Source organism: Ascaphus truei, chromosome 1 (genome assembly GCF_040206685.1).
Source record: "Ascaphus truei isolate aAscTru1 chromosome 1, aAscTru1.hap1, whole genome shotgun sequence".
In the NCBI taxonomy this organism is placed as follows: domain Eukaryota; kingdom Metazoa; phylum Chordata; class Amphibia; order Anura; family Ascaphidae; genus Ascaphus; species Ascaphus truei.
This window is the reverse complement of record NC_134483.1, coordinates 530,180,258-530,204,921: the sequence shown is the minus strand read 5'-3', so window position 1 is coordinate 530,204,921 and position 24,664 is coordinate 530,180,258. Positions and strand designations below refer to the sequence as shown.

The following is a 24,664-nucleotide window of genomic DNA, read 5'->3' as shown; positions in this document are numbered from 1 at the left end:
TGCTGTGAGGTCTGACAGGCAGGCACCTTGTTTTGCAGCACGTTGGCTGCAGCCTCCAGTGAGCTACAGCTTGCTGCTGTAGGCGCTGGGACTAGTTAGCAAGTAGTGAGGCTGAAGGGACTTGGGTAGTTAGGGGAGTGGGACAGGTCATTACCCCTGCAGGCCCATAGGAGTTCCCCCAAGCCACTACAGGTTGCTGTACTACAGGGACAGGCCCTAGGTTAGGGTTCCTGTCACGTTAGTACTACTTAGATAGATAGGGACACAGCGGCTGCTGCTGTTCCTGTGGAAGCGGGTGGACCCACGTTGAGGTCCACAGAGACGATTCCAGAGTGGGACCGCCCTAGCGGTGCGCACATGCCGGAGTTCGCTTGGATAATCAGACGGATTCATCACACGTCTGACCCTTTGTGAAGATTGCTGACCCGAGCACCGGAGTGCTCGGCAGGTATCTAATACATAAGTGCACCACCGGGCCCTTAGCTTAACTGTGACTGCGCAGTCACCCATTGACTCTCTGCAAGAGTGCGGGACATTGGGTGGGGATTCTCGGGACACTGGGTGGGATCACCTGGTGTTGGGGAAGCGTCCTGCGTGACGCAGTAGGTGTCTCCGCGAGAGAGGGACACAGGTTATATTGTGGTACTGCCGTGATATGTTGTTTGCATGTTAGTAAAGTCCTTAGTTATTATATACCCGTGTATGTGATTATTGTATTGTCCTGCGAGGAACCACTCCCCCTCTGGTGGGAGCCATCACAGGTGGAGGCGCTGAATTGAGTAAGTGGTTACCCCTAGTATAATTGCCCCAGGTTCCCCGTGGCGGAAGCTCAGCCCTCCTGCGAGCCAACAGGTAATGCACCACACCTATGGTAACACCGTATGTTCCTTGCACCCACATCAGATCTGCGATTGGGGGGGGAATACCCGTTACATTTGGAGGCGCTGCTGAGATAGACCTGGGGTGCCCGGTATATTTTTTTTCTAAATTGTGCTATTTTTGTTCGCCATGAAGAAGTCACGTGCTGATTTCCCGCCCGCGCGGGAAAATGTTGCAGACTGTCCGAGCTTGGCGGGAAACCCTAAGCCCCGCCCCCGCCAACTGAATAACTCCGTACAGAGCCAGAGTCATTCCATGAAAGAGTGTGCTGCCCCTCCTTCAGATTCCACCAGGGGGAGCAAGCACTGTGAGCCTTCACCCGTAACTGCTGTCTCCATCCAAGAAAGTACTGGTGGCAAAGAAAATTGCTCGCCGTCATATGGACTGTGGCCGACGAAGGCCGGGGCCGTATCCTTTTTGTTGTGTCCGTGTATGATAGAATCGTTGAGTCCGTTGGGTAGTATGAACTTTGCGATTTTGGCGTGCCTGATAAGAGGGCGGCTGGAAGACGCAAATGAGGATGGGTGCCGGGAATGTTTCTGTAACAACGGTGACTGCTCCTTTTGTAAATTGGCCTGGGGACGCATGTGTGGCTGCTGCAGGATACCGACTCTGCAACCCGTGCCATTGGCGGTTACAGGACAGCCCGAGGAAGAGGGCACTGTGGCCGACGTAAATGAAATAGACTCTGGGTTTTCTGATGATGGTGATGAAACAGACTGTAAGAGAGTACACCCCAATGTGTATGTGTCCTGGCACGTGCCAGGAGTGAAAGCCCTTACATTAATGTGCACATGCCTGCAAAAAGCTTATCTCCAAGGAGCCGACCTATTTCAGCTACCGCTGGATTTCAAGACCGGCACCGTGGATGGAGAACTGAGCATACAGTATTTTAGCCCTACATGTGACTGTTCTAGAGCGGCATTGGCGTGGGAGCCTCAATGTGAAGATTGCGGTGCCTGGTTCTTAAAACCTATTGTGCCCCAGCCTGAAGAGCCGGCCAGTATAACTAACCCATCTACCCTTCTCATAGACATTTCGGAGGGCCAGTGCGCCCAAGTGAACATTCTAGACCTGGTTCCTGAGCAGGAACCACAGAACCCGGATCAGCCAGTCCTGGAGCCAAGCGAATCATTGGCGGAGGATCCTATCGTGATATCCGCAGGTAAAGAGGTTGAAGTCCCATCGGTGGCGATGCGCCTACCGGCGAACCACCCCAGCAGTGATACAGAGGAGACAGGGGAATCACAGGGTAAGGTGTCTGTACCCCCACCTTCTTTTAGTGAGTCCAGCAACCAATCACTTGTGGTGATGCGCCTGCCGGCGGACCACTACAGTGAAATCAACAAACACACTATCTCGGCGGATACAGAGCCTGCTGTGGGCCCGTGTGCCCTACAACGGTCAGTCCGGCCTACAGAGGTACCGTCGGTCCCAGGCTTGGGATCAGTACCGGTTAGCGACGACAAGGGTGAGTTGACTGCCCCAGGGGTGTTGGGGGTGAGCCTCCAGGTGACCGCGGAGCACGATGGCTCCTTAAGTCTGGTTACCTGGGCGAAGGGTTCCCCTCTGCATCGCGTCCTGGCGGAGGTGTCTCCCTTAGAAGGTAGCTGTCCAGTGGTGCGAGTGGACCAGTACCTGCCTGATCGTGTTCCAGATGGAGAGGAACCTATCGCAAGCCAGCGGAGTGGGGAGGAACCTCCTTATTCCCCACCGGCTCCTGACCTGAGTGTGAGCCCGTGCGCTCCAATCCAAGTGGTCCCAGGACTGGGATCCAACGCTCCCGAGTTTCCAGCCAGTAAGTGGACTGCCCCAGAAGTGCCGGGGACAGGTCCTGAGATAGCCGAGGTGGGAACTGACAGCGTCCCCGAGGACCTGTTGGCCACCGGGAATCACCGCAATGGTAAGGTATCTACCCTTTACCCCTTGCCAGGTGAAATAGAGACTTTGCCGAAAGAGACAGGGCCCAATTCTCGCTTCCCAGTGGAAGCCTCGCCAGTATGTAGGGACAAGGACTGTGTAGAGAAGGATTTAGTGACAATTTTCTCCTTGGAGCCCAAAAAGGAACGCTCCATTCACCATGTAGTGGACCGCGGGAAAGGTCCTGGCCTCCTGGTCTACCGCATCCATGCCGTGGATGGCCGGGTAAAGGCCTGGTTAAAGGACACTGTGCTATTCCTTCTACCAGGGGGAGGAAGTAGCGAAGAACCGGTGACTGTCACTCCAGAGTGTGCTCTTCAAGAAATTTTTCTGGGGGAGGCTCACGGACGCAAAAGTGAGGTACCCCCACCTGATCAGTTAGGGGCACCCCACAAATGGTCTCAGCAAACAGCTGACGCTCAGCTGGCCTCGGGTATGGTGTGTGAACTGTATTGTAACCTGATGTCTAAAGTCACCAGTGATAGGTTGTACATATGCCCTGCATTTTCATTGTATAACTGTGTACCAGGTTATGTCTGCCATCCAAGCGAGGTCGTTGGAGTTTCACCAGGAGGAGAGTGTAGCCTGGAGCTCCCGTGGCTCCTGGAGACCCCCCTCCCCTTGGGCAGCTCGGTCGCGGGTGTCGAGAGACCCGACGGCTGCTTCCAAGGGTGGAGGCTGGAGCAGGGAGCAGCGCGGCTTCTCCTGCCTGCGGCCGGTTGCCGGGGACGCGATCGGGCGGTTGCTAAGGCCGCGATCGCGTCTCTAAGGTCCCGGCGGCCGGACAAGCAGGGCGCCGCCATTGAGGACACTGTTGCGCATGCGCAGGGACGCGTAGGCGCAGGGACAGCCCCCGAGACAGGGATAGCTCGCGCGAGAGCAGGGAAAGCTGAGGGAAGGTCGAGGCAGCCCGGGAAAGCTTGCGCAAGCGCAGTGAAGGTAGGGAAAAGCCCGCAAACCCCTAGCCTACCAGGGAAGGCTCTGAGCTGGGACTACATATCCCAAGAGCCTTTGCGAGCCCCATGTGACCCCAGGGAGCCAATAGGGCTTAGGAGACCCCTGGGAAAAGAGATACATTTGGCGGGCTTGGAGCACGTTAGATCAGTCAGAGGAAGGAACAGACAAGGGAAGGAGGTAGGGTACAGGAGTCAGGGACTCCCCTGTACTAGGCCAGCACCCCCTTGGTCCGAGATAGCTCAGCTCCCCAGTAAGGTGAGTGTTGCCAGGGGCAGCCCTCAGGATAGGGACCCTGCCACTTACATTAGTGGGAGCTGGGGAAAGGAAGGTTACAGAGAGTTGGAGTCAGGGAGCTGTAGGGAAGTAGGGTGCGGGGAGCGAGTGCAGCTTCTGCCCCATATAGGTACCTACACCCCAGGTAGGCCCCAACGCCCCACTAGTTTAGTGGGTAAGTGCTTAGGGAGGCCCAAGATAGGGACGCTGCCCTTTAGCATAGAGTGCTGCCTTGTCAGAGTCACGGCTGTTAGTGCTGTGAGGTCTGACAGGCAGGCACCTTGTTTTGCAGCACGTTGGCTGCAGCCTCCAGTGAGCTACAGCTTGCTGCTGTAGGCGCTGGGACTAGTTAGCAAGTAGTGAGGCTGAAGGGACTTGGGTAGTTAGGGGAGTGGGACAGGTCATTACCCCTGCAGGCCCATAGGAGTTCCCCCAAGCCACTACAGGTTGCTGTACTACAGGGACAGGCCCTAGGTTAGGGTTCCTGTCACGTTAGTACTACTTAGATAGATAGGGACACAGCGGCTGCTGCTGTTCCTGTGGAAGCGGGTGGACCCACGTTGAGGTCCACAGAGACGATTCCAGAGTGGGACCGCCCTAGCGGTGCGCACATGCCGGAGTTCGCTTGGATAATCAGACGGATTCATCACACGTCTGACCCTTTGTGAAGATTGCTGACCCGAGCACCGGAGTGCTCGGCAGGTATCTAATACATAAGTGCACCACCGGGCCCTTAGCTTAACTGTGACTGCGCAGTCACCCATTGACTCTCTGCAAGAGTGCGGGACATTGGGTGGGGATTCTCGGGACACTGGGTGGGATCACCTGGTGTTGGGGAAGCGTCTTGCGTGACGCAGTAGGTGTCTCCGCGAGAGAGGGACACAGGTTATATTGTGGTACTGCCGTGATATGTTGTTTGCATGTTAGTAAAGTCCTTAGTTATTATATACCCGTGTATGTGATTATTGTATTGTCCTGCGAGGAACCACTCCCCCTCTGGTGGGAGCCATCGCAGGTGGAGGCGCTGAATTGAGTAAGTGGTTACCCCTAGTATAATTGCCCCAGGTTCCCCGTGGCGGAAGCTCAGCCCTCCTGCGAGCCAACAGGTAATGCACCACACCTATGGTAACACCGTATGTTCCTTGCACCCACATCAGATCTGCGATTGGGGGGGGAATACCCGTTACACAGTCAAAATATTATTAGTCAATCATCAATGCTTAAACCAATATTACTTCATTTACTTTGATGTAGAAGAACCTCTTTGTTCTATGACTAACTATAGTTATTCCTATAATCCAAATTATCCAGCACTCACTGTCTATAGTAATAATGGGTCAAAGATAGAATGATACCAAAAAACGTATAATTTATTATAGGCTAAAGCTAGTAAATTCAGGGCAATATTGAAATCCCTGCTCTCTGATTGGTTAAAATTACAAGCATTATTCAATCAATAATGGCCCGGAATTTTTGGCACCCTGCCAAGTTTTTCAGCCAATCAGCTTTCAGTTTTCATTCACAAAGAGTGAAATTTGCTCTTAGACAAGGGAGGTGATTGGACAGAAGGCACCAGCAAGGCACTGACTCCTCCCCCACCCTGTCTGCAGAGTGCTCCACACAGGAGAGTGAGGGGAAAGGTTTGTGTGTCTGTTGTGTGTTTTGAGGATGTAAAGGGGCCAGCAGAGTGTTTTATTAGTCTGTGTGTCTTCTGTTGGTGTGTGTTTTGTGGGTGTAGAGGGGGCAGCAGAGTCTTGTTGGTGTGTGTCTGCGGTGTGTGTGTTTTGTTGGTGTAGAGGGGGAGCTGCAGTGTGTCTTCAGTGTGTGTTTTGTGGGTGGAGGAGGAGTGCTGAGTGTTTTATTGGTGTTTGTGTGTCTGCAGTGTGTGGGTTTAAAGGGGGCTGCAGTGGGTGTATAGAGAGGGCTGCTAGTGTGTGTTTTGTGGATGTACAGGTGGCAGAGTCTGTTTTGTTGATTTGTGTGTATCTCTGCAGTGTGTGTTTTGTAGGTGTAGAGGGGGGGGGGGGAAGTGAAAAAATAAGTGCGCAACTACAAACAATGCAAAAGTGAAGTGATGATGTGTGATAAATAAAAATGTGACCTTGTAAATACAAAATGATTTAGGGAGCGTCTGCAGCTGTGGCACCAGGGATGGCTCAAGTACCCCCTAATTAGACAGAAAATACAAAAAAACACAGCGCACAAGTACCCCTCTGTTCCTCTGGAGCGAGGGGGAACGGGCCTGACGAAGGGGTGTTCCCCGAAACGTTGCCCCCCTGTTGCACCCATTTTTGTATTGTCTTGTCCCTCTCTCTTTTGTCTCCTGTGTTCCCCCTTTCTCTTCCCTGGACTGCCTATGTTTATTTGTTCGCCAATCTTTTAGTGGTTGTGGTATGTGTTTTGATTTCTGGTTCTTTTGTGTTTATATTAAATTATCCGTTTTTTGGTATCATTCCATCTTTGACCCATTATTACTATAGACAGTGAGTGCTGGATAATTTGGATTATTGTATACTATTAGAGGATTTGGGTCCTTTTGTATCCTTGGCACCCTGCACTACATATATATTTATCACTATTTTGTGAGTGCTGTTTGTCAGTATTTTTGTTCTATAGTTATTCCTATGTTCTTCATCTTTTAAAACTTATTCTCTTTTACTAACTATTTAATTAACCTTTAAATTCAAACTCTTGCAACTTCAGCAGACAAACATTTATACACCTTGCTGTCTTCAGACTGATTTAACTTATCATTGCAGAGTCAGCTAATCATTTTCCAATATGAATTCTAAGTTAATAATAAATTAACTAGTTACATGCTGAATATATATGTATATAGAGCATATAGCAGAATTAATATTTAGGATGATTTCAAGCCTATCTTCAGAGAACGCCTTCTTTCACTTGAATGGGCCATAAGGTTTATCCAAGTGTCTTTTAGTGAGATAGCACCGATTATTACAGAGGGGCCTAAATTTCCAGCCCGTTGATCAGAGATGTTGGCAGAACTTTTGAAGTGCTTTCTCATTCCACCATGGAAGGGGGGCAATTTCTATTGTTTGAAGTGGCACATGGGACATTAACCTCTTCACAGTGACATAAGCCACACACACACGTATATACTTATAGACACACATACGTGTGCAGATATATTTATACAGAATATATGTACACACGCACATATAAAGCACTTTTAAAGCCCACGTTAACATTCACAGATCCCCCAGTCACTAGATGAGGGTTTAGTTCTCAGGTTGATGGTAATCATGCTACCTCGTGCTGGATTGCAGTCATCCCTCAAGGCACCGTGTCCTTAAGACCCAAGCACCAATGCAATATAACTCGGAATCTGTGGCGACCCTAGGATTGTTCCTTCTCCTCCCCATTGGGTGAGAAACACTATGGGTGGGATCAGGTAGAGGTGGAGGGGTAGAGGAAGTTGTGGGTGCTCCCTCCTACACTCCAACACTGGAAGGGAGGAGGAAACAATACCAAGAGACCAACAGACTCCTATTTAAATATGCTTTAAGAAGGTCTTTCCTGTGCTTACAAAGATGTCTGCTCCATTCAAATGAATGTCTATAAATGGTTGATGGATCAAGCACTATTCTAGCTGCAATGTAATCCATCATCGGGGGGATTTCGAATGCCCAATACTTGGATAAACGCTAGAAAAAAAATTGATATCTAAAATCTGCAGTCTTCATATGTTTCAAATTCATAAATATTTGTAAAAAGTAGGAACGGTTACCCCCATCCCACCCCCTGCCCCATCCCCACCGCACACAAATGAGTGCTGTATTAAAACATTAGCAGCAAGTACAAATCTCCTATATATGAAGAGCAGAGAGTGGCACGCCAGAGGATTGATGAAAAACGTATTGAAGACAATTGACATTTTGGTCAGTCACTTAGACCTTTGTCAAGATAGAAAATGTGCACTCCTAACATCGCTTATATACCTACAATTGATTAAACCCCTGTGAAGTTAGCATAATCCCTCCTACTGACATCATTGCAATCATTGCCTGGTGTCAGTATCACACACACACCACTAACTCTTTGCAGCATAAGTAAAACAGGTGGAGAGTACATTCAATCTGTGGGTTTATGCCAAAAGGATTTTAAGGGAAGACATTAGTTTTTTTTACCCAAAGAAAAAACTTGTGCATATTACTTAACAAACACACAAACATATGAACAAGAACAAAAAGACTGCATAAAGTAATAGGTACACGTTGAATCATTATTTTAAGAGACTAAACATAAAACTAGAAATCTAACATAAGAATGTACATCCTAAAAGCCAGCAGTGTGAGGAGGGGCTTTCCCGAGGAAGAGAAAGTCCGATCATCCAGAATAAGAGGTAACATATTAATAGATGGTTCAAGGTTACAATGTATCACAACATTAGTCAAAACTAATAATGCAACGATACTCGTAACAAAGTGACGTGAATGGCAAAAAGTTACAGTACATCGCAGCATTGGTTGAAATCAACTTTGACATTCTCAAGCACAAGTGGTCTGTCCTTTTGCTATACAGTATTTATGTTAGTTATAGGATATTAATAGGATTCCAAAAATATATTGATATATTTCAAAATATTATATACCACAAACTCCCACACCTTAGTTAATGTTATATAGAATAATCCTTAAAATCATAAAGTTCATATACTTTGATCCCCAAAGGGTTATATTTTAAAAATAAACTTTTTTTTTTTTCCCAAAATTTTTTATTAGGCAAATACTTATTTCACATTGTACATGTCATATATGTTAATACAGCCTAATACAAGTTTTCTCCATTTTTTGGTTAAAGAAACCAGAAAGAAAGAGGAAAGCTCATCGCCCCCCTGACCCTCCTGGGGTTGTGAGGGGGGCGCGAGTATGGAAACAGAGAGTAAGAGTATGGAAAGGGGGAGAAGGGAAGGTGGGGAGGGGGGAGGGGGAAGGGGGGGGGGGATACCTGTTGCTTTTCACGTCCTCAGAATATTTCTATTGGAGTTTCTAGACTCGTTCTTTTTACTTTTCATTTTTGGGTTAGGGACGTGGGGGTGCCATATGGGTTAGCCACAGGTCCCATGTTTTATTAAAGGAGTCCGTGGATCTTTTCAAAAAGGCCGATAGTTTCTCCATATTCATTACCTCTTGTATCCTATTTTTTATCGTTTGTTTTGAGGGGGGAGACACTTTCTTCCAGGCGGCTGCCACTGCACATCTAGCCGCTGTTAGGATGAAGGAGATTAATTTACTTGTTGGTCGGTCCACATTTTCTAGGGGCCTGGCCAACAGGTAGGTCAGCGGGTCAACAGGGATTTTGAGGCCGGTGACCTCTTCTATTAATTTTTGAGTGGTTCCCCAGTATTTTTGAATTTCCGGACATGTCCACCAAATGTGTGCCATGTCCCCCTTTTGACCGCAACCTCTCCAGCATAGATCGGACGCCTGGGGGTAGATTTGGTTTATTCTAACTGGGGTAAGATACCAGCGGAACAGTATTTTATATATATTTTCTTTGATTGTGGTACATATGGAAGTTCCTGAGGCATTCTCCCAAATTCTTTCCCAGTCCTCTCGGTCTATAACTATTCCCAATTCTGCTGCCCAATGCAGCATATAGTCATGGGTGGGGGCTTCTATAGCCCTTTCCAATACTGCGTAAATTTGTGTTATAAGACCTTTCTGGTGGCCTGTTTCTCGACAGAGCCGCTCAAAAACTGTGAGAGGGGGAAATTTCAACGTTGGGGATAAGGTTCGAATAAAGTGCCGAATTTGTAGATACTTGAACACGTCCAACCTTGCTATTTCATATTTGGTTTGTAGATTTTGATAGCTCAGGAATTCTCCAATGCTCAAGAGGTCAGCGATCGCTCTAATATTTTTTGCTTTGAATTGATCCAATTGTCTGGGCTCACAACCAGGAGGGAATTTCGGATTTTTGTGAATTGGTATGAGTTGGGATTGGGGCGAAGTGAGCTTAAATTTATATTTGCATCTCGTCCAGGTCTCCCATGTGTGTCTCATTGGGCCTAATTTAAGTTTACTATTCTGCATGTCTTCCCTGCTCAGGGACCAAAGGCAAGCTGGTAGTGAAGGCGTTCCGGCGTAGTATGATTCTATATCTAGCCAACAGTATTGGTTTGGGTTGGCATTCCAGACTACCACCTGTCGCAATTGTGCGGCTAGGTAGTATTTGGTGATGTCTGGGACACCAAGTCCTCCTCTACCCCTTGATGCCAGGAGAACTGTCCTAGCGGTTCTGGGTTTCTTACCCTGCCAAATGAAGTGGAAGATTAGTTTTTGTATGTTTTTTAATTCTGAGCCAGGGATGTGGACCGGGAGTCTGGAAATAGTATAATAATCTGGGGAGTATGTTCATTTTAACCGAGATCATTCTCCCGATCCATGATATTTGATATCCTCCCCATTTCGCTAGGTCTTGTTTAATTTTCCGGAACAAGGTCGGGTAATTTTGTTGATATAGGGATTGGTAGTTCCTCGCTATCTTTACTCCCAGATATTTGATACTCGAGGAGCTCCAATGGTAATTAAATAAAAATAAACTTTTAACACTATCAATTTTTTTTTAATAGTATGTGTCTTGCTTGGTGTGTTGGGGCAAGAGTTCATTCAACTGCCCACGTGGTGGCACATGAATAGGTCCACACCTGGGACCCCGATCCAGCTCAGCACTCAGATGCCAGCTCGTGGTGCTTATAGATAGACAGCAGGTGACTTCTCTTGATGAGATCTGCTACTTACTAACTTTCATCAATAAGTCATCCAGGTGAATGCGATATGGTTACCCAAAATCACAGGATAGTTGGTGTCAATACTAGCAGTATTTAAATGCCATTCGTTTCATCAGGTGCCTTAAGTCACATGTAGAATATGGAATAAAACATGGACATCACCATAAGCGCCTTCATTGGTGAACGTAGAAGCAGACACTTTGAACAAGACCAATCAAAACACTCGAAAATTGGGATAGCCTAAAAGATGCGTATTGTAACGTCATGATAAGGATTAATAGTACTTTGAGTCACGTATATAGGCATTTGCCAAAGGACATGAACCGTACCATGAAGAAAATTGTGGGTGAAGGTACTTTTACGTCACGTGAGAGGGCTGCTGCCAAATACCACAGACAGTGTCTTATGGGGAGTTGTTGGTATAGATATTGAGAAACAGATATTGAAAATCATGTAACCACCCTAGTTGCAACATGGGCGATATCAATAGACTTATAGATTTATAGGAGAGAATCTACAAATGTGCCACAAAGTTGGTGACTGTTACTGTATAAGGATAATCCGTTCACACTAGACGACCACGGTGTTGTCAAAGGATACTTTCATATTGATAACATAAAATCAGTATGGTTTACAAGCTTAGACAGTATAAAAGAAAAAATGTAGAAGCATCATTATAACTCACATGTGACGCAGATTGTGGTAGTATTAAAGAAAACAAGACAATCGAAGTTCTTCATTAAGACCAGGTGGATGTACAGAAAATCCATTTGGCTTCCCATTGAAGCAATCGTTTGTTAACATCACCTCTTCTTGGTGGAATGTCCACATGGTCAATGGCAATATAAGGGAGAGTAGCTAGTTGAGGGCTCTTATCAATAAAATGCTTAGCAACTGGTTCCTCGAACCCGCCTCTGGTAAGAGCCAATTTCTGCTCCGTTCCAATGAACGGGTCTAAATGGTTGCCACATCAAGCACTATTCTAGCTGCAGTGTAATGCAGCCATTTGTAAAAAGGAGAAACTGTTTTTCGTTTGTTCCCCCCCCCACCCCCACATAAATGAGTATTGTATTAGAATTAGAACATTAACAGACAATAGAACTTTCCAGGATACGAGAGCCCAAACAAGCCTGCCCACCCCTGCAAGTATTCCACACTTCTGACCTGTGGTGGTGTACAATTCCTCAGGTGTTTCTGTGACCATCACAATTCTAGAATAAAGTACAGTACTATACCTGTTGAAGTGTTATGTCTTGGTAATGCAGACCATGGTAATACGAATGACATCAGTATGTTGTTGGGTTTTCTTTGTGATGCACAAGGCATAATGTTGGGGCTAGATAAATAAGTCACAATAACAATAATGATTTGTGTTTTGAAGGTTCCCGAGACTCCTATAAAGAGCCCCTCAATTCCTCCGGGAGGCGCGCATCCTGCAGTGGATGTCGCAGTAACTGACCGCAGCCCGTCGCCGACAGTGAAAGAGCCTGTTCAGAATCAAAGATACAGACCAGAAACAGCAGTGGAGGTTTGTACAATAAAACACAGGTTTAGTTGCATAGCACATGGATTCTTACCTTAACCCCGGGGTAGCCAACTCCAGTCCTCAAGTGCCACCAACAGGTCAGGTTTTCAGGATATCCCTGCTTCAGCACAGGTGGCTCCATCATTGACTGAGCCACTGACTGCACCACCTGCGCTGAAGCAGGGATATCCTGTATTACAGTATTGTTGGCAAGACAAGTACATGTAGTTATTTATTGGCAACACCCAGTAAACAAAACAGATTGTAACACAATGAATGATAGAGACGCACAAAGAAAGTACATTAGCTGATGAAACCAAAGATAACGGAGTTTGACAACGTGTATAGATTATATAATATAAACTAAATGTGTTTAAACAACTGAAACTGTCACCACAATGCAAGCATTTCAGTGTTAGGAAGGGACCTTTCTCTCTGACACTTCTCTAACAAAATAAAACAACACTGTGATATGACTTTTATCGATAAGGATGACGGTATGACTAACATGCTACCGTACAATAAACGCGTGACACACGCATGTAATTTATCCGGACAATATAAAAATGACACGTTGGTAGTTCTGGTGTGTTGGTTCATTAAAAATTGATCTGTTACTAAATCATGTATAGGTAACTACTCCCAGCTCCAAAAATAGCGATACAGAGACTCTGAGAAATGATCGGAGAGACCCAAAAATGAAAAATATATGACATATATGAAGTCCAAAGGATGGTTCTAAATCCGCAGCAAATCAGGTTATAAGTTCTTGGGCAAATAACATCGCCTATTGTGTACAGTGAAGGACTGAACTGACAGGGAAAGAGGGACCCAATAAGAGAGTAGCTAGAGAAACTAGAGCCAGCCTTGAACCGAACCCTTAGTAACTCATTAGCATAAATATCTCGGTCCTAGCTTCTGCATCCCTTAATGTCCAAAGATATTGAGGTAAATACCTGTGTCCTTATGATAAAGCCTTGTAGGATCCCGCGTGCTGAAGCTATGGTGATACCGAAGCCTCAGACCGTCCGGGAAAAACTTCAGGCTGCTCACATGGAGGTGCCCGTCTCCTCTCGGCGTTCTCCCATGAGGCGTAGCGAATTGCCGGAACCTGCGCTGCTGAAGTGCGTCACTCCAATCGTGGGGCAGTAGAATTGAAAAAATTGGTGGAACAGCAGGAACCCAAAGAAAGCACCGATCAACTCACCAGAGGTAGCAAAAAATAAATAAAAAATAAAAAAGGTTTATTGAAAATAAACTTTTTTATTTTTTGCTACCTCTGGTGAGTTGATCGGTGCTTTCTTTGGGTTCCTGCTGTTCCACCAATTTTTTCAATTCTGGTACTAAATCATGAATGGATAGCTTCCTAAGTGCCTACTTTTGATAGTTAGTACAAAGGGATGTAGATCTCCTGAATAATTAGGGACTACAGCTCTCAAACCTCAATAAGTGGCATAGTGGCCCAGATGTACTAAGCAGTGCCATTACATAGGACTTTTAAATATATGGGTTTTAATTCATATTTGGAATATATGAATAATTGCTGCAGGAGCTGGCTGGACCATTATCCTTAGGGCCAGTTCCTGCGAGTGAAATGAAATTGCTCTCTGAGAAATGGTTTCAATACGCAGACTCCAATTTGAGACACGAGATTTCAAGTTATGGGTTACAGTATGAGCCGGTCCAGTCCTTGGCGCCTGGGAAAGATGTTCTCTGGTGAATCGGAGCACTCTGCGGAAACCTCATTTGTAATGTCCTTGGGATGACCCCATATCCTTTGTACTGCCCGTGGGATGATTAGTTCTTTTTTAAAGCTCCTTGTACTGTCCACGAATATATTTGTATATAGTTATCATATCCCCTCTTAGACACCTCTTTTATAATATAAATAGATCTAATTTAGCTAGCCTCTCCTCATAAATCAGATTATCCATCCCCTTTATTAATTTGGTGGCTCTTCTCTTCACTCTCTAGTTCCATAATGTATTTTCTAAGGAGTGGTGCCCAAAATTGTACTCCATATTCAACGTATATCTTACTAATGCTTTATAAGGGGCATAATTATGTTTACTTCCCTTCCATGCATTGCCCAGACTACTGTCTACAAGCACTCCTAAATCCTTCTCTATCAAGGATTCTCATAATTAGATGTTATGTGATGGTTATAGTCACAATATATATATATTGACTATAACCATCACATAACATCTAATTATGAGAATCCTTGATAGAGAAGGATTTAGGAGTGCTTGTAGACAGTAGTCTGGGCAATGGATGGAAGGGAAGTAAACATAATTATGCCCCTTATAAAGCATTAGTAAGATATACGTTGAATATGGAGTACAATTTTGGGCACCACTCCTTAGAAAATACATTATGGAACTAGAGAGTGAAGAGAAGAGCCACCAAATTAATAAAGGGGATGGATAATCTGATTTATGAGGAGAGGCTAGCTAAATTAGATCTATTTATATTATAAAAGAGGCGTCTAAGAGGGGATATGATAACTATATACAAATATATTCGTGGACAGTACAAGTATATATATATATATTATGGAAATGAATGGGTTGATGAATGGTATACCGGAGGTCTATATCAGGAGCACTGCGAGGTTACCCTGCTGACCCCCAGACAAAGCTATCAGCGAAATGCGTTGAGGCCGGCAGATACATCATTATGCTTGACGTCTGAATTGACCATTGTGTTTGAGTGATCTGTGATCAGAGACACATACAGAGGAGGATGCCCTGAAATCAAGCTTGTTTTAACCATTCCATAAGACACTTTACAGTGCTGGAAGACCCCTAATGCAGCCATTGAAGTGGGCTGTAATGTGTCTTCTGGAATGGCATCACCTAGCACAGAGGGTGCTCAAGCCTCCCCACCCCCCTCCCCACAGGTCAGGTTTTCAGGATAACCCAGCTTCAGCACAGGTGGCTCAATCAGCAGCTCAGTCTAAGACTGAGCCTATGAGCCACCTGTGATGAAGCAGGGACTGATTGAGCCACCTGTGATGAAGCTGGGATATCCTGATATCCTGAAAACATGACCTGTTGGGGAGGGGTCTTGAGGACTGGAGTTGAGCACTCCTGGCCTAGGAAAAAGGGGCCCCATTTTTTTAACGTCAGAATTCCTGTGCTACCATTCCTGACGTTAACAAAAATGGGAATCCATTAATGTGAACTTTCACAAAGTCCAATGAATGGGGGGGAAACATGCAATTTCAAACAAAATACTTTGAGGTCCTTTGATGCCAGCAGTTTTGCTGGTTCCTCTGGCAGCCAAGGAGTTAATAATGAGGCTTGCTTACAGCTTTGATAGTGAGCCTCAGGCACACACATAACAATACTATTTCGATTTCCTTGCAGGCGGTAGACGCGCCTAAGCAGTGTTCCTCTGCCTCCCCTGCACGATATCCCGGTGACACAGACGCAGCCGCAGCTGAACGACACACGAGGGAGTCGCCCGTTGTACAGAAGGTGAGGTCCTAGTAGACACAGTGATGCATCACATGGCTGGGGAATTCCACTCTAAAGCTACTGTCCCACTTGCTGGCTCCAAAAATAGATTGAAACACATATATAAATTGCCCTTGGATGTCATCGTTCATCACATACAGGTCTGTCATTGGGAAGTCATCCATTCATTTTCACTACGTGTATCAAGCCAAACTTATGGCATTTTTTCTTATACATCTCATGACGTTTTTGGCCCCATAATTGCATCCCTTTAGCCTTCATACATAGGCCCCATTGCCTTACAGCAGCAGTCCAGATTGGGAAGTATGCCCCCCCCCCGAAGCTAAAATGAATGGGCTTTATCTCCTGAGACCCCCCTACTTCAATCCTATAATAAAAAAAAAGCAATTTTGGACTGCAGCTTTAAATGTCCAGGCTTTCTAAGTAATGCTTTATACCTGCTCTGATCTTTGCAAGATCATTGCATTCTTTGCTCATTTAGTGAAGGTTTCCTACCCAGTCCCTATTGCAGCGGTGCACAAACTGGGGGGGGGCAAGATTATTTAGGGGGGGGCGCGGGCTGCGTGCGGGGAAACCTGGGGGCGGGCAGAGCTGTGCACGGGTGGCCAGAAGCTCCAGGCTGAGGCTGCTTCTCTGCTCTGTCTGCCTGCAGAGGGGGCTGGGCCTTGCTGCGTGGCCTTCGGTGCACACAGACAGCCCCTCCTCCTGTCTGTTACCCGCCCGTTTTCAGCAGCACACGGGCGGACCTGAGCAGGCTTAGTTACTCCCTCCCCCAACCACTAGGGGTGTGAGTGTGTGTGTGTTGGTTGTGATTGAGTGTGTGTGTGTTGTGATTGAGTGTGTGTTGTGTCTGTGTGTGTGTTGTGTCTGTGTTGGTTGTGATTGAGTGGGTGTTGTGTGTGTGTGTGCTGTGCCTGTTGGTTGTCTGTCTGTGTGGGTGTTGTGATTGAGTGTTGTGTGTGTTGGTTGTGATTATATGAGTGTTGGTTGTGTGTGTTGTGAGTGTGTGTGTGTTGTGATTGAGTGTGTGTTGTGTCTGTGGTGGTTGTGATTGAGTGGGTGGTGTGTGTGCTGTGCCTGTTGGTTGTCTGTCTGTGTGTTGTGATTGAGTGTGTGTTGGTTGTGATTGAGTGTTGGATGTGTGTGTTGTGATTGTGTGGGTGTTGTGATTGAATGCAGCGGTGCACAAACTGAGGGGGGGGGGGGCGCGCGCGCAAGATTATTTAGGTGGGGCGCGTGCGGCAAAACCTGGGTGCGCAGGCAAAAAAGATGTGCGTGGGCGGCCAAGAAGATGTGCGTGCGCGGCCGAGCAGAATAGTGCAGGTGGTGGCCACGTGATTCGGAGGTACGGGGGAGGAGCACGCACAAGCGCTGTGATGTCAAACGCCCCTCCCTCCGGTGTCTGCCCTGCAATAGCGCTGTGTTCCTGCTCTCCTCCGCTGGCATCCTGCTGCGCTGCGATCCTCTGCAAGTGAAAGGGTCGCTGCACTATATCAATCACACTATAAATGTACAGAAATAATAAAAATAAAAAGTGTAAACACTTCCCCGCTCGTGCTTGCAAAATTATGCAGGGCACCCTGTGCTCATGCTTGGAGAGTTGGTGATGTCACCGCTCTCAGCGGCAGCGTGGATGCAGCCTAATTTTGCAAGATCGAGCTGTTGAAGTATGTAAGTATTTAGGCTGCGCTTACATTGCCAGAAACGCATTGTCGCCGCCGCGTGTGCTTATAGTAAGCGTGACGTGGCGGCGCGATTTTTTGAAGCCGGCAATATTTGATTTTTCAGGGACTGTCGCCTCATGTGACAGCCCCTGAACCAATCAATGGCCTGGTCGCCCGCGCCGCCACCGCAAAGCGAAATACAACTTTCCTCAACTCCTCAAGTGCCTCGCCCAGACACCAGCCTGCCAAGCACTACAAATGGACCTGATATTCAGATGGTGAGAGTCCATCAAAAAACATTAGTGGATGATCGCTACATGCAGACAGTGGCGCACACAGCTTTCCCAGGGCCCAGGGCTAGAGTTCTCCCCCCATTGTCGACAAACGCTTCATCAGGAGGCAGCGTCGTATGACAAAGGACGAACGAAGGTGACGTCACACGCAGCAGAGAGACGGCGTTATCACGTTCCTCCGGGCAGCTGTGTTTGTAAACTTCCCTGTGGTGTGTTTTGAGCGAGGTGCAGGGGTGGATTTTGGATATTGGAGCCTTAAGAACTTTCTTACTGGAACATCAAGTCGTTTTTGAGATCTGACATTAGTGACAATACAGAGCTCTCATCTACCCCTCCTTGGAGCTCCCCCAGTGCTGTTTGGATCCATTGCGATCCGTTTTTATGTTAGTGTTATTTCATGCATATTATAAATATTAATTACTTTTAAATTTATACGAATGGTGTGTTTTCTCTTCTCTTTTTGCGCCCTGCTACATGTATGGTTGGCTTCAGGCTCTAGCCTGCCCCTTGTGATGTCCCACGCTGGGGCAGCATTGCAGCGTGCAGCCTCACGCCTGCTCCCTTTCCTCATGGTGCGTCCTGTCCTTGCTGCGCTCGCCGGTCCAGATGCTCACACCTTCCGGCCTCCACCGATGGAGCCCGCCCTGCTATTAGAGATGGGTAAAAACATAAAAAATCCTTTCTTTCTCATATACTTAGGTTTTGTGGCATTTGTTTTTTAGTCAAATACTAAATAATGCTGAACAACAACGCTGGTTTTCACAACACCCAAATGCACATGTTATTGGCATAGTAGTCTGGCAGATATTTTGCTGTTTGTTGTTTGTGGGTGCCATACAGTAACAATTGTATGATAAAGCAAAAAATAGATCAGAATAGCCTCCTTTATCAGTACTTGTAAACATAAATAAATAAATAACCTGTCTTTTTTCCTCATCAGGTTATTCCTGCGGTGTCACCAAGGCCTGGTGCTGCGGCTCCAAATCCTTCAAGCAGACCACCGATTGATGGTGATGAATGTAATGAAATGAGTCTTGCCAAACCAAGTGTACTGACATCAAGTGTAGAAAACCTTGGCGCCCAGAGGCTGCAGGAGCCATTATCTATTGTACCTGAGTTTCAAATTAGTGAGATGAGTGACCCATTATTGATAAGGGCTGATTCCCTCAATAGTAATCACCAGGGTCCATCTCGGCCTACACAGCATCTTTTTCCTCATCAGGTTATTCCTGCAGTGTCGCCAAGGCCTGGTGCTGCGTTTCCAAATCCTTCAAGGAGACCACCGATTGATGGTGATGAATGTAATGAAATGAGTCTTGCCAAACCAAGTGTACTGACATCAGGTTTAGAAAACCTTGGCGCCCAGAGGCTGCAGGAGCCATTAGCTATTATACCAGACCTTCAAATTAGTGAGACGAGTGACCCATTATTGATAAGTGCTGATTCCCTCAATGGTAATCACCAGGATCCATCTCGGCCTACACAGCATCTACCCCATGTGAGCATCGCCAGTAGAACAAATCCAGGTCAACAGGTAAGTCACCACTACGTGGAGAGAGGGGGAGTGCCACCGATAAATCGGTCAAATGTGGCCAATCCTAGGAATGAGAGCATGCAGAAGAATGTGTCTCCTGGTAGCAATTTGGCATACCCCAGAAACAACATAGGTCCGGTAGAAAGTGATTATTCGTATCCTACATCGTCAGCTGAAAGAAAAAGAGGAAATGCCGATGAAACCAGAAAGGGGGCAGAAGGAGATACCAGCTTCTATGATTCTCAGCAGCCAGAGGAGACAAGCTACATTGACAGCTCGGATATCAGGAATTTTGACATAACGGTGGTGGAAGAGCCCAGCATTGATCTCAGAGGAGAGAACGATATCTTTTCACCACACAAGTCGCCTAATGGTTCAAGTATTTGTCGGTCATCGAATGGCAAGGGTAGCCAAGGAGGGCATGAAACACCATCCGAAAGAAACCATGGTAACCATGAGCTTTTAGTTCCGACCCTTGCTGTTGCTATTGCTTCTGTCACAATACTCCTATTATGGAAATATTTAAGAAATTAAGGGGCTTTACCAATAAATATGGAACAAACAGCTTTGCCTACACAAAAAATGATCAATGTCCTTCACAGTAATACATTTTTGTAATGTAATCAATTTAATAAATGTTGCCTATTCATGATACAGTATTCCCATGAAGAAATGTATATGACACAGGCGATATTTTGTCACCCAAAGTGACCCGCTTCCTCTGTCAAAGATGCCCGATCTATATTGCAATCTATTAGCCACTATTGTGAACATGGCATGCACAATGGATGCCTTCATAAACAGCCTAGTAAGGGGTTCATTGTCCTAACACCCGGAGATGAACCCTTCTTAGTCCACCACTATACCCCCAACACTGCATCATAGCCAATCCCCACATATTTCATGTCTATTGAATATGGTCCTGAAAAGCAAATTGATTCCTACACAATGCAAGCAAACCCCGAAAAGGGCGGAACAGTCCGGTATATGACCAAAGTGTAGGGCTATGCACATGGTGATCACTGTATTTGGACTGTTCTGTTGACTTCACAGTTCTGGACGCCCTACCGGAACAGGAGGCTGCAGGGATATTTGTATCTGATTGAAAATACAGGCAGTCCTCAGTTATCCAACGGAGTCCGATCTGGAAGTAGCGTTGGATAGTGAAACCGTTGTAATGTGAGTCCCATGTTAAATCAGTGGCGGTGAGCGTTGGATAACGCATTCAGGCGTCGGATAACGCATTCCAGGGTCAAAAAACGTCCCTTAGGGTTGCATTGTAAAGCATTGGATACGCCATTCGTTGTAAAGTGAAACGTTGGATAACGAGGACTACCTGTCCAGCAATGGGATTGTTCAGGTCACTCTTTTTTTTAAAATCTGCATGTGGCTTAGCACATCATTAACATGTTACACCTATTATATCAAATATGGATAAATAAATGCATAGACGTTGATGGCACATGTACATCATTTGTACTTCTTGTAATATGTTCTCTGTAACAGTTTTGATCGGGGCTGTACAGTCTGCTATATAGAAATGTGGCATTGTGTAATCATGCTTTCCAATAAAAGCAAACACTCCATCTGTGCTTATTTAGCAGACTGCACCTTTTGTTGATGTCCTGCGTATAATGCATACCAGCTGCGCCTATTGTGCAGTACCGTTTTCTGACAGTGTGTGGGGCCCATTTTCTCCCTGCGCTCGTTGTTTGAAGCTCAGAGGCTTCATGCCAGCAGAACAACCAGGAATTGATGACATACTACTCGTAAAAATAAAACAATAGAACTAATAAATATTTTGTATCGAGACAAAGGTGGAACTAGGGGAACCGGGCGGGGCAGCTGTCCTGGACACTGTCTCTTAGGGGGGGTTCAGGTGGAGATGGCGTTGATAGCTGGCATGGCGGAGGGGGGCATGCGGAGGAGGAGCTCTGCAGTTCGGTGGAGTGGAGTGGGCGGTGTGTCCCAACTTCCGGTGTCTGCCCACCAGGATGGAACCACCCCCCTGCTCAGGATGGACCCCCCTTTTGCCTGAGCAAGGTGTGAGGATGAGAGAAAGGTGTGAGGGTGAGAAGAGTTAGGGGGGTGCCCCCTTCTATTCACAATGTAGCTACAATATATAGATAGGTAGAGGAACACCAATTGCCAAAAAGTAGTACAGTATAAAAGTCCTGGTGCAGGCTAACCCCTCAAAGCCCCAATGTTCCAACTGAGGGCATAGACATAGTACAACACACAAGAGATGGAGGCACAGAGTTTTGGTTGCGAAAAAGATTGCTGAGACTTTTTCCCCATGCTTGTAGCAGACCCAATTAAGTTTCAGGGACACAGCTCCTTCCTCAGGTAGGCAAATATCTGAGGAAGGGGCTGTGTCCCCGAAAACGTAATTTGATCTGCTACAAGCATGGAGAAAAAAGCCTCTGTGATCTTTTTTTTCAAATATAACTGTGTGCCTCCATCTTTTGTGTGTTGTACTATTCACAATGCAGGTAAAACCTGTAAATTTTGTCGCTCTACTGCTAAAACTCTAACGCAGGCCCTCGTTCTCTCCCATCTTGACTATTGTAACCTTCTACTGTCCGGCTTTCCTGCCTCACCTACAATCTATCTTAAACGCTGATGCTAAAATAGTTTTACTCTCCTGGCTTCCTATTAAATCCTGTATTACTTAAACGTAATTCTCCTTCTCTCTTTTAAAGCTTTACACTCTTCTATTCCTCCTTAAATCTCAGCCCTAATTTCTCCCTATACACCATCTCGACTCTTGCGTTTTGCTCAAGGATGTCTTCTCTCTACCTGTTTTGTACCTAAAGCCCTCTCCCGCCTTATCCTTTCTCACTGACTGCCCCACACCTCTGGAATACCCTTCCCCTCTGACGTCGCCTTCCCTGCTTGGAGTAGCAGCATCAACAGACGTGCACAGGAGTCACCCATGGAGTATTCTGACTACTTGGTTGAGCTTCAAACTGGTGATATATGTATAGAGATGGCTGGTCCATCTAACCTTCTGCCCCTCCTGTCACGTAAATCCTAGTAGCTACAGGCAGTGACAGGCTATCCTATGGGTTTACCCCCTCACGCAGCCTCCCTGTTTGGCATAAGATGTGGTAACCTTGGGTCTGTGTGGCCACCAATGCTAGTGCAGATACGGTACCCTTCCCTTTTGCATCCGGGTGGAGGCTCCCTAAATTATAGTTCAAAGTCCGTCCCTGAGGCAGGAGAGGAGTTCTCTACTTACCCTTCATGGAGTAAGGTCGCAGCTTACCCCGGCGCAGGGTAGGGTGTGCCCCTCGTCACCCGGCTGGGGACGAGGAAGGGAGCAAGATAAGTGCTCAGCACTGGGCCTCGACTACTACTACTGGCCATGCACCATCCACGGGCCTGATACCCTCTTCAACCTATTCATGCGCTATATCTGTATCTGGCAGCAAGCATAAATAAAGACCCTCATTTATACCTCTGGCTTGAGTGCGGTCCCCTATCCAGGGGTGGTGGAGGAAGAACTGTCACGGTAGGGGCTGCCTGCAGCTGTGCTGTAGAGTACCGTGGCTGGAGGTGGTGACACCAGGACGACAAAGACCCATGGAAGACCCTAACGATAGCCCTAACCCCCACGCCATCGCAGGAAGACTCCCCTCTCCTGTTCCCTCGCAGGTACTAGCACCGCACTCAGCAGTAGCCATAGCGGAATCTCCCAGAGCGAGTGGGTGGCGGGGGGGAATATGTGTTACATATGCGAGAAAGAGTTGTTTTCCTGTAATGGCTTGCCTGTTTTTATATTGTTCTTTCTAACGGTAAAAGGTTTTATTTACACTCGTGTGTCCCTGTGCTTTTCTCCCCACCTTCTCTATCCAATAACTTAATACATAATGCGCAGCGTGATTTCAGTATTCAATGCACTCATATCCACAGCTATATTTGTCATTTTAAAACAGTTGTCCCCATTTTCTACATTTCCATAAGCCATCAGTGATCTGTTTAACTAGCCTTAGTTGGGTTTGATCCCATGTGTGCTTACACATTTACGCAGATCCTGCTAACATCATCGAGCATCTGTCCTACCCACCATGGAAAATAATCCATTGCACCCCCTGCCATTAATGGGTCAAAGAAACAAAAATGATGGTAAGTAAATATTTCCTTTTATGCAGCAATGAAAACACATGAACTTGTACTACATATATGTAGCCACGTTTGGAGCAAAGTTTGCCCCCGCCCTTTATTCTTTGCTCCAACATAACAAAGCACTCACTGCGTTATTACCCCATGCCTGCCAACTCCAAGTTCAGAGGGCGATAATGCTAAGGACAGGGCTGGGTTTGGATTCTCATCTGCTCTATTGTTCCAAACATTAGTATAATGGAGTAAGAGCTGAATAATGTCTGGATTGGATGATCAACGCGATGTGATCCTAGAGTTCGTTGACTAGTATGTTCCTCCATGTTCGCCAGATTGCGATTCAGGGAGTTTCAATAGCTGGAGTTACCTGCAGCACATATTAATAATAAACGTATCAAATGCTGCTCCACTGTTCCAATTTTTGTGCACCAAAAATTCTGCCAGATCTGGGTTGGGAAGCCCAAATCAGCCTCGTCCTTACTTCTGAGCTAATAATGTGTTTAACATGTCGTCTGAGCTGATTTCCGCCGGCTTCCTCATTCTTTACCATTCATGGAAGAAAACCCTGAGGACTGTAACGCGTAGCTCACCACAAACGCAGCGCGACCGCGGTGCTGAGGCAGGGAATTGAGATACGCTGACCCACAGCCACGCGGGCGCGCCTAGAGTGTAGAGAAGTCGTTCAGGCCAGGTCAGGATGATAGATATTAGAATTGTAGAGGCACTTGCCAGGTTCAGGAGTGGAGAGTTGCGGATCGTCGGTGTGCGTAGAAAGATTCAGGTTTGGAGAGTATAGTTTACCTTTCATAGAAGAAAACCCTGAGGACGTGGTAAAAAAAAAAAAAAAGAAAAAGTTTGGACTTGTCTGATTTGGTGGGCAAGCGTTTCAGACGTTAGCCAAATGTTGCCACCAAACCCCCAATTTAAATGAAGATGTAAAGAAGTGCAGGATTTTATGCGTCATAATACAAGTAATAGAAAAACTATAATGAAGAAATGTTGGGTTTTATTACATTTGAATGTGTGGTTCTGTGTTTTTTTGGTTACTCTTCCCTGCACGCAAGTACAGATGATTAAACATTGCAAGTTCTAACTGTTCTGGAACTAGGTCTGAGCTGGGGTTAACCTCTTAGCAGTATGCACCATATGTAAAAGGTGTGAGTAACACATTTCTGAACTACATTAAACATGCAACCAAGAGCAAAAACATAGCATTGGGCCAAAATGTTAATTTATTGCCTCTGTACTGAGATTTGAG

At 46.3% G+C, this 24,664-nt stretch overlaps 2 protein-coding genes across 3 annotated transcripts in view; both read left to right on the top strand.

Annotated features, from left to right (window-relative positions):
* The window catches only part of MAVS (mitochondrial antiviral signaling protein), a 47,159-nt gene extending 26,283 nt beyond the window's left edge, over nt 1–20,876 (top strand). For both annotated transcript variants that reach the window (XM_075572515.1, XM_075572524.1), the window contains exons 5-7: nt 12,168–12,314; nt 15,683–15,793; nt 18,691–20,876. In XM_075572515.1, coding sequence (XP_075428630.1) covers nt 12,168–12,314; nt 15,683–15,793; nt 18,691–19,818 — 1,386 coding nt within the window. In that variant the 3' untranslated portion in view covers nt 19,819–20,876. The remainder of the gene's footprint in view (nt 1–12,167; nt 12,315–15,682; nt 15,794–18,690) is intronic.
* LOC142466903 (uncharacterized) overlaps nt 745–24,664 on the top strand; it is a 346,156-nt gene continuing 322,236 nt past the window's right edge. Inside the window, exon 1 of the mRNA XM_075572501.1 lies at nt 745–4,503. Coding sequence (XP_075428616.1) covers nt 1,009–4,365 — 3,357 coding nt within the window. The 5' untranslated portion in view covers nt 745–1,008 and the 3' untranslated portion in view covers nt 4,366–4,503. The remainder of the gene's footprint in view (nt 4,504–24,664) is intronic.